We start from the raw sequence: 10,400 nt of genomic DNA on the forward strand, positions 1-10,400 counted from the left end.
TGTTAATATTGCAAGCTAATCATGTTATCGTGTCGTATGGTAGCAATTAAATTGAATAGATAGAACCATTTTAGACGACGCAAGATTGTAGGCCCAGACATAGCCATCTCATACTGTTTTTAACCTGAGGCGTGCCTCAGGCATGCCTTAAAGGTATGGGAAGTATGGGTATAAATTCATCGGATTTCTTGTAGCACAAATATATTCACTTGTAGTACTTGTGAAAACAACATCAATATTTCTCGACCATTTAGACCTCACCCTTTTTCTAACTATGAGTTGGGACGGATTTATCACTAAAATAGTAGCTTCTGGCAAGGTAGCCCAAGCTGCCATCTACGGAAGAGATGGATGCATTTGGGCTTTAAGTCCCGGCTTTCAGGTAATGTATAAATGACTAGTCTTAATTTTTGATTTTAGCTCTCATATAGAAAATCATTCTTTTTATGCCTTTCATTGATCTTTTAATTATTGCATTCTATTCTCTGATGGTTTGCTCTTGCAATAAGTAAATAGCACCCCAAATTTAGCGCAAGCTAAATCTACTGCAAAAATGATTAGATTTAAAAATAGACAAAGCAGTTTCCTGATCTCCTTGCTAGCAATAAACACTGTAATAATTATATCGATTTTCTGATACATAATAGAATGGCGTTTAATCTTTAGAGTATTCAAGGTAAGACTTGAAAATTTCGTTTATAAATTCTACCCCCTGAGCAGAAAATAGGATCCTTTCTGTATTATGCCATCAAATACCTGTTGCATCCTATACTCCGATGCATGCTTTTGCAGCTAATGCTATCACTCCAAGTAGTCAAGGTGAAAATAGATCTAAAAGAGGGCTAAATTAAAAAATCAGTAAGTTTTCTTACTTGCTTACCGGCCGTAGCGTGTTAATTAAGATTGTACTATTACTAACATACTGTATTCTTAAATACAGGCATTTAAGTTCTTAAATAGAGATATTTTCACAATCTGTACTATACTGTATGCAAACGTATAGAAGTTTATCGTGCTTAGCTATGAATTTATAACACCCACAATCTTCGCTATATCATAGACTGTTATGATTTGGAACTTATCGAATTCCACAAACTTATTCTCTGTGAGTGTTCTGTTCTAAAGCTAACAAAATTACCGATTTCTGCCTCAGATTTTGTTTAATTGCAATAGTCGCAGCATTGGTATTTCTCACATTACTTTACAATAGCTTAGTAAGCACATACTCCTCCACAGTAACTACCACATTTGAACTCGAATGATAATAATCCACTATAAAGTATCCATTTTTTGTACTAAAACTTTGGTATAATTCTTTGAATGGCAACCAAATCCACTATTGCCTACTTATCGGCTCCCTCCACCTCTATTACACTACCGCTGAATACTACAAGGATAGTATAACATTATGTATCATGATACCTGATACCAAATAAACTTGTGTTCATATTCTATGGTCTAATGGACTAAATATCTGATATAATCAAGGTAAAACTTGAAAGTTTTGCTATACCGTCATGGTCTTGTCTTGTTTGAAAATTTGATGCGATATTTCTTACTCAACATTTTTTTGAACACAACAGCTCGCCGTATTTCCGTACGAGAATTGCAATACGAATTACTTTACATAGATATCAAATATCGTTATATTTTTTGTCTATCGTTTGATCAGACACTCAAATCGATACAAGTAATGATAGAAGTTACGCTAAAACTTGTAGCTCAATCTAAAGTTCTATGTTATGAGTTATATTGCACTCGTTATAAAAAATTTCAAATTCAGAATCTTACGCTTAATGAAGCGAAAATTTGAACTTAAAGTTATACGACATCCATATAATACGGAATGTTAAGGTTGAAATTATCCATTTATTCAGTAAAATGAGTTATATCAATATCTATTGTGGTTAATGAAATAATTGATACCAGTAATTGCTATCGTACTCTTATGAGTAATAAAGCTACTAATTGGCACTTACCGATGATGTCAAGAGAGTATATTCAACCTTAAATACAATTTCGTATAGGCGATCCTAAATGACTAATTGAAATAAAGAGAAGAATCCTACTATAGCCAAGTTGCAATTGCAATTTTATTCGATATTTCAATCCTTGTTTCTTATTTTGCTTTTACGAATAATAAATTCTAATCGAATCGTTTCCATTTATTGCACTTTAGCTTTCTGGTGACGAAGTAAAAGTGATACTTGACTACAAGAAAAATATCAGTTCTTTAAAAACCGATGGATTTACTGTTAATGGTGTCAAATACACATTATTAACTGTGGCTCAGGATCAGTGTATGCTTATTGGTACTGCACAGCAAGGTGGTGGAGTTTATATCTCTTTTACAAAACAAGCGTTTGTTTTGGGTACTTACACCCATAGTATGCAGCCTGGACCGTGTGAGACTGTCATTAGTGAAACAGCCGAAGAGTTGATTAAACTGGGTTATTAATTTTAATGCCAGGATCTCTTTTAGGAGCTGCTTTCACTCGCTTTCATTATTATTAATCTGATAATTATTACACCATAAATATACTAATGCATAGAGTGCCTTCTCTGGTAACATATTGAGCTTAAGTAACATCGATTAATCGTTATTGTAATCCAATTTTGACGTTTTATCAGATGAACTTACTCATTCAGAGTAGAATAGCGATTACAAAAGGCATTCCTTCATTAAAAAGTAGAAATTTAATATAGAAATCATTTCAGCCAAATAAACAATTTAATTATTTCGTTTATCGTATGGATTTGATTTAATTTAATTTGGTTATACTTCCTGCGATGTGTCATTTTTTTTCTACTCTTACGATAGAAATTATAATTTTTTCCTTGCTAAATTCAGTTATTTAGACGAGTTGATGCATACTGTCTGCTAATCCTTGCTAATTGTACTGGTACTTAGATCATTACATAATTGTTAGCCTTTCATTGAAATGGCTATAAGCGTTTTGGACTGTCTTAATAGCTTTAATAATCGTAATTAATTGTTATGTATTATTCGCCAAAATAACGCAACGGATTTGCATTATTTATGATATGCAGTAGCTAATTTGTTTAGGATCCATATCAGACATTTTCTGAAAAGTGTAGCACTGTATTCAGTGTTTCACTATCAGTGTCGACAATCTTTTCTATGTTCGCGTTAAACAGAGTCGCTTCTTAAAGCTGAACATCTTTTATTCTTAAACCCTGCTCGAGAAAATAAAACGCAGCTCCTTTTATAGTATTTTTTTCAACAGTGGCAATCTTAACGTGTTGTGCAACATACATTCAATTCACTTAAATTTTTTATATTGTGCTATGCTAATAATATTCTTCTTATCATACATAATGGCATCAACAATTATTCGGAGATAATAAGCAGCAGTCCTACATTACGGTGTAATACTAAAATACATACTTCGAAAAGTAATGTACTTTATCATCATGATTAAGTTAAGTTAATGGCTAAAGCATGAAATTTGATACATTGCTTTTCTGCATATAATCATAAGTAATTTTGCAGTAAGTAGTTGATAAATAAATACTTTAGATAAATTCTATTGTAATATACGATCAAATTTCAGGACCGTTAAGCATACTCCATATTATATAGTACCCTGTTATGTCTTAGACTAGTTTAACGTAAGTCATTCAAGACAGATGTAGTATACAGTCCTGCTAGTTCTTTATGCAATAAACCACTGATACTGCAGTAAATGAAAGAGTTGTCTTTATTGTATTACTTAATATTAATTTTTAGCTAATAATTTTTCATCTCCTTTATCATGCATAAATTTTTTACGATATGAACCAACCTGTGGAGTAAAAACAAACCAGAAATGGTAGTTTATTCGTAATCATAATGATAAACTGCCCGAAAGTGCTGCATTTATCTGCTGAAGAAGTCGTTTTCATGACTACGAGTATTTCGATCTCGAGCAAAAGCAATGTGTGCCTAGCAGCAACTATAAAATAAAATTATTAGCATTGAAAATCGGAATTATATCCATTCGCTTACAGTCGATGTAAGCAATGCACTCTTGCATGCCTACTTTTGAATCTGGAGCTCTCAGGCGTGTATAGTTCTTATTTATAATTATCTAAACGCACAGTCTTATCGCCAATTGTATCGCTACCATCAATCTAAAGTTGATGCAATACTATGCTGTGTACAGGGTACAAAATACAGACAACACTATAATCTCGATTTGCCTAATCAACAGGATGAGAGCGGGCAGTATTGCTTAAAAATTAGGGGAAATTAATGCTAACATTAATTTTCTCTAAAAATGAAATACTCAGTATTCTTGTGATCAAACATGATTGAAATAATTCGGATAAAATTATTTATCAAATTTGTAATGCAAACGCCGATGTTGGAAAAATTAATTCATCTTACTATATTAAGAAAACTTAATATAAACAAATACCTATGAATGCAATCCTATATCTATCCTTTCCATTACAAGTGTTATGATTTAATCGCCTTAGTGTATTATATTTAGAACCGAGAATAGCACGTAGTATTATATTCTATCTAGCAAATTTTGAATATCTGTAAAGCCTCAATCTTGATTAATATTACGAATTTAGATTTAACCAAAACCAAGAAATAAATAATGTCTACAGGTGTAGAGAGCTGATGGTAGATATTTCTTTTTCGTTCCATCATTATATATTAATTTTCTCGATAATGGTCAGATTACGTTAAATTGAAAGAAAGCAATACGTCCAGTTTATTATACACAAAGTATTAATTAATTAGCAGTGACTTTTCCATTGCCAACTACAATTTGACTTAATTTATATTAGAGTTTAGGTTTATATTAGAACAGTTCGTTAATGACCCTAACATGCGTATAGTTCATTTCGTTATTTTTAAAAGTAATCAATTCAATTTTGATATTAGTGACCTCATCCAATTTAACTAACTACTTCTTGTAGGCTGCATTAAGCTACATTACTTGTAGCTTACTAAAATTAGAGCATCGTAAGATCTGCTGTGTTATCATATTTATATTGCGTTATAAAATGTTAGACTGCACGTTAACTGCAAAATTTGAATTGTTTATTGCTCATCGATATATGAGTAAATTCGTACATAAGTAGTCAAAAACTGATTCATATTCATATCTCTATCCAGTTTATTGCTATATACCTTTAACAACGCTTGTTAATGAAAATAACAAAAATTGTAGATCATTTCCTCAAAGCTGAAGAATTTAAAGCTTGCAATCAAAATTACAACTAGAATGAGAGCTAAATTACAGTAAAGGTAAAGATTTTATTTCATAAAAATTATTTCTCCGATAGTAAATTAAATAATAAATGAACGACTGTCACGATTAATTATATAAGACTTTTTCTCTTATACTGTAAGCTTATGTATCATTTATATCGTAGCTTTTATCTATCGTTGCATGTTAATAAATTTACTTACTGGTAATAATATTACTAAATCATATTTTATAGCTAAATATTATATAATATTGTACTGTATTATTGATGAAAGTATAATGCAATCAAGGAAAAGAATTATGTTCTTAGATAAAAAAAGCGTCGAGCCATTCAAGATTCATTTTCAGTTATCCAGTATTTTAAAGAAATATTCAACCTGCGGTCATAACAAGGAAGTACACATGAACATTAAAAGACATCCCTTCTGTTCTATTAATCTTCAACGTTGGTCTTCATTAATATCTATCATGTTACAATAGCACATACAATCATAAAGCATGATACTTACCTCCAGTAGGCCGTCATCCGGTAAATCACTGCAATGAACAGCGTTACGAATTTTATCTTTACCAAAACGAGCGCGCAGAGAATTGGGTCGAAGTTGGCGAGCAATTTCCTTTCAATATAGAATAGTAGCAATTAACATTTAGTTTTACTTTTAGCTATCAACATTTATGAACTACCGATTGCCAATAAACTTAGTTATTAATACCGGATCTGCGGGTCCACAAAATTCGCGAAAATTTTGTGGCGCGTTATTTCCTCGAATTTCAATGGCTATACACGGACCGGATGAAAATTCGGATACCATTTCCTATAGTATAATTAATCACAATCAGCTATATTCTAAAAACGTCATATGCAAGATTGCAACGGGATCAGCAAAATTACCGTATATTCAGCAACCACACCCTTGTATATTTGAAGAAGTTCCTCTGCATTAGCTCGTTCCAACGTGCACTGTTTCAAATAAATATTATAATAAATTATTTTTATGCTATTCCTGTAAAGTTATTACGGATACTTGTAATGTAAGCACATCCTACATATTAGGTCTTACCATATACAGGCTAGAAATTTCAAAGCCTTGATCCGATATTGATCGAAGGATCTTACCAGTTAACTCTAAGAGATTTGAATTGATATAACAATAACGATTGCCTTAAAGCTAGTACTTAGTTTAAGTACTGTAATTCAGTACTTAAACTGCCGTTAAAATAAAGCAGTAGATACTCCGCAAAAGGTAAAAGATCATAGACGTACTTTCAGCAACAGCGCGGGGTTTAACAATCGCTAAAGTGCACTCAGTAAATTTCGCAGTGTTCCTACGTCTACCCCCATTTGTTGGAAATATAAATTCAATCTCCTGTGATTCCGCAAATATATAGTTCAACAATTTAATATCAATCACTCTTTACGGACATTAGGCTACAATAGAATTGGTAACCATCATAAATTATATAGAATACAACTACAAGAATGCAGTTTTAGCATCAACCAACCCTAGCAGCTGAGTCTGTTGAATCGGAACCATGACAAGCATTCTGAGTTCCATCTGTAGGCCAATCAGATTAACTTTGTATTAGTACTAGATTTCAATATTGGAAGACTTTTTTATACATGTCTATCCTATAACTATTCATTGCTATGGAATAATCTTAATTTATTGCAAGTTAAATAGCGCTATTATAAAAGGATGTATATCAAGTAATCGGATACAATCTATCCATGCTACAGTATACTGCAATATTATGTTATTAACAGTAATACTTATGTGTACTAATGTACGTATATTACCGGTGCCGTATCTGGCTCGAATACTGTTGGGTGCTTCTTGTCGTGCCTTTGAACTATTCGTTGGTCCTACGAAACCAACCATTGAAAGATCGATTAAATTATGAATGTTTAACACTATCAATACTTCTGATATACAATACAAACCTAGCAATTCCCTCCATCTCTTAATGGCGTTGGATCGCATTAATTCCATTCCTAAAACTGGACCGCTTGTCATAAAATCTAAAAGAGTACTATTACAGATAAATGAAATTTTAAAATATCACTACTAATCTATGTTAGTCTAACATATAAGTTATCCAATTATATAAATAACATAGTTATAATTCACTTGTAACGTCATAACTTACTTGAAGAAGTGTTTTCCTTCGTGTTCGGAGTAAAACTCTGCTGCTTCTTTCCTATATTAAAAAATTTATCTTTTGTTTATTGTAAGGTAAAAATATTGTTTTATGACAATTATACTTAATAGTTAAAATTAATCAAACCTGGATAGCTGAATTGATTTTAAGTTACAAATTTTAAATCCATCAGCTACAATAATGTCGACAATTTCTCCTATGAATAAAGCCCAAATGGCAGGTTAAAAAACATTATACCTCTTTTACTATTGTATAGACCATATACTAATAATTGTAATATACCTAATTTGGAGAATGCATCAGGCTTGATCATCGCATATGTTCTAATCATTCAAAATATAAAATGAAATAGATTTATTGAAAATTACTATGCAGCTTTCAACACATAAGCATGATCGAAATAATTACAAAGGCCTAAAGCCAAAATTAACACTCGATTACAGTACTAACATTAAAATTTGTCCTATACAAGCTACTACGTTAGATTTGCTATCATTCTAATATATATTACCACAAAGTGCCATCATGGAGAAATTTAAACAATGATATTGATAAAATAAGCTACATGGGTATCCTAGGAGATTCAGTCGTTTATTATAAATTATCTCGACTGAATGCATACTCAATCAAAGTTGTGGTTTCGTAAAGGTGCTATTGTGTATAGCTTTCATAGAGTCATCTCAACAAACTCTTGAAATCTTACCCCCCCCCAACTAATTACTCGACCTAATATCAGCTCGTAATAATCGATACTAAATAATAGCACGCTTGCCAAATATCATAAATTTCGTTACCTTTCTTTAGTTGGACCAAGTTGACTCGCTGTAAAGGAATCGCCATAATCTACTATTTTTAACTGAAGAAAAGATACAACAAATTAGGATACTGTCATAGAATTAGCTTGATACGTATACAAAATCTGATCTAGATTTACACAATAGCAAGAATGTTATTTTATTGTAACTGATTTTTCCATTGCTTACATACCTCTCTTGAGTATATGTTTATTAAAGCGCCGAGATGTAAGTCTTCTAGCGATAGGCTATCAACTTTAGACCGCTTAAGAAATGTTCTTTTGTTTTTAATATCGTACTATAAATAAAATTATTACAGCATTATTTCCTAGCATTTTGTTTTGTGCATTTACGGTATTCGTTGCATATGGCAAACTTGATTCTCCGATGTTGCTTACCATCTCAGCGGTTGAATCTTTAGGGAAAAAAATGAGATAATATTCGCGAATCAAAGCGGCGTTAGGATCGTACCAATCGCCACGAAAGCAATATCTGACTTCAGTTTCAGCCTGCATGATTATTAGAGAGTAGTAATAGACCATTATGTTGATGTTGCATTGCACTCCCGTTGAACATGTCAACGCATTATACTAAGGAATCCGGAAAGAAAGAGATTACATAGTATGCTATTACGTAGCTGTAATTAAGCTATAACTTGTCTATTAATATTGTCAATAAGGTTATGCATTGAGATTCCTTTCCCTTCACGATTCTATAGCTTGAATGCAACAAGGTAGTTGAAGTTAAGCGGATAATCCAGTAGAACCGATACTATACAATATGTCATTACAGTCTTGTAAAACAGGTATACAACTGACATTTTGGCTATCGATTGGTAAACAATTCGTATCTGAGGGTTCATTAGCCATAAAACAGTCCGCATTGGGTGCTACTGGTAGCTATTTGTATAGTAAAAGTTGTAGTATGGATGTTGTATGTATTTGTAATACACATTAGCAATGGAACAGTGATTCAACATGAAGTTTGCAATCTATTGAAGTTGATGGGAGAAATCAATTTCTTTCAATGACTAGTGTACGCCGAAGATACTTTCCTCGATAAATCTATATGGCCATCAGTATACCTAGTAAGTACATTACATGCTGTAGACTAACATAAGCAAGAGAATAAAGAGAACTGTGATGTGGATTGATTGGTTTACGCATCGACTAAGCTACCAATTTTGAATGAAACATCTATCCTGTCATCCTGATGGTGCGAAGTATCAACATGTTGTTCACGTTGTAGCAATCATGTTTTACACCAATATTGTATACAGTTAGAGCGTCCAATAGTTAGAGCACACAATACGACAGAGATATGGGTCTAATTGAACAGGCAGGTTGCCCCATTCTTGATGAAAGCTACTTACCATTTTAACTTTTACTGCAGTTGACGATTGAAAAAGATCAAGGTAATTTCCCACTGTTGAAAACAGCCAACTTTTGTTAGTGACAACCAAATCCATAGTAACGTCTACTATATATTGAGTTGCGCAGTCTACAGTGCAATACACCATCGTCTCAATCGTGCACAATCCCAGTTTCACTATGGCGATAGCCTGTGGCCTACAGTATATAGTACTGTACATCAGACGGTCAGAGTACTGAGTCTACAGTACTTGCAGTATGAGCTGACTAGCACATCCACCGTCAAGTACTGCAGCAGTAAAATGCGTCAAATTCCATGTTTACAGTATCGACGTTACCATGACGACAGCCGATACAGGACAGCACACCGTGTACAGTACTACCAAGCTTCATACTGTACAGTATGTACTGTGCAGTACAGCGCGATGAACTTGGTTGGCACTAAGGAAAATAAACGGTATAGGCTAAATCAAGTCCAAAGTAGATCAAATCTTATATCGACATCCTCTTGTCTGTCCCTATCGATTTTCAACAGGAGTGGTAACAACTTGTCACTTTCATGCCGCACAGTACTGTATGCAACTTGTAGTATCCAGTACTGTACAGTACTGTACTGTACACTATGGCCTACAGTAGACTTCTACAGTGTACAGTGTACAGTGTACAGTATTAAGATTATCCATTTTAAGATTGTCACAGATGCCCTTTGTACAGTACTGTTTCCATATGGACTCTCCATATGGACCCTGTGCCGTAGCGGACTGACTGTTTCATACTGTACCTACACTCGTACAGTACGTACTGTACTGCATGGTGTGTGGAACATGGATTTACTACACTGTGACCAA

General features: G+C 33.1%; 2 protein-coding genes across 2 annotated transcripts; one reads left to right on the forward strand and one right to left on the reverse strand.

Moving 5' to 3' along the window:
- Window positions 1-274: 274 nt before the first annotated feature.
- On the forward strand, window positions 275-2,458 carry TRIADDRAFT_51402 (uncharacterized protein; the record flags this gene model as incomplete). Its single annotated transcript, XM_002107632.1, has 2 exons — window positions 275-382; window positions 2,180-2,458. The coding sequence occupies 2 exons, from the start codon at window positions 275-277 to the stop codon at window positions 2,456-2,458; spliced, it is 387 nt and encodes a 128-aa protein (XP_002107668.1).
- Window positions 2,459-5,572: 3,114 nt separating this feature from the next.
- Window positions 5,573-8,697, reverse strand: TRIADDRAFT_51403 (uncharacterized protein; the record flags this gene model as incomplete). Its single annotated transcript, XM_002108430.1, has 15 exons — window positions 5,573-5,605; window positions 5,738-5,845; window positions 5,942-6,043; window positions 6,121-6,189; window positions 6,290-6,354; window positions 6,493-6,595; window positions 6,732-6,784; window positions 7,027-7,092; window positions 7,171-7,259; window positions 7,377-7,427; window positions 7,515-7,584; window positions 7,626-7,711; window positions 8,183-8,244; window positions 8,376-8,480; window positions 8,581-8,697. The coding sequence occupies 15 exons, from the start codon at window positions 8,695-8,697 to the stop codon at window positions 5,573-5,575; spliced, it is 1,179 nt and encodes a 392-aa protein (XP_002108466.1).
- Window positions 8,698-10,400: the final 1,703 nt, after the last annotated feature.

This window comes from Trichoplax adhaerens, genomic scaffold (assembly GCF_000150275.1).
Source record: "Trichoplax adhaerens TRIADscaffold_1 genomic scaffold, whole genome shotgun sequence".
Lineage (NCBI taxonomy): Eukaryota > Metazoa > Placozoa > Uniplacotomia > Trichoplacea > Trichoplacidae > Trichoplax > Trichoplax adhaerens.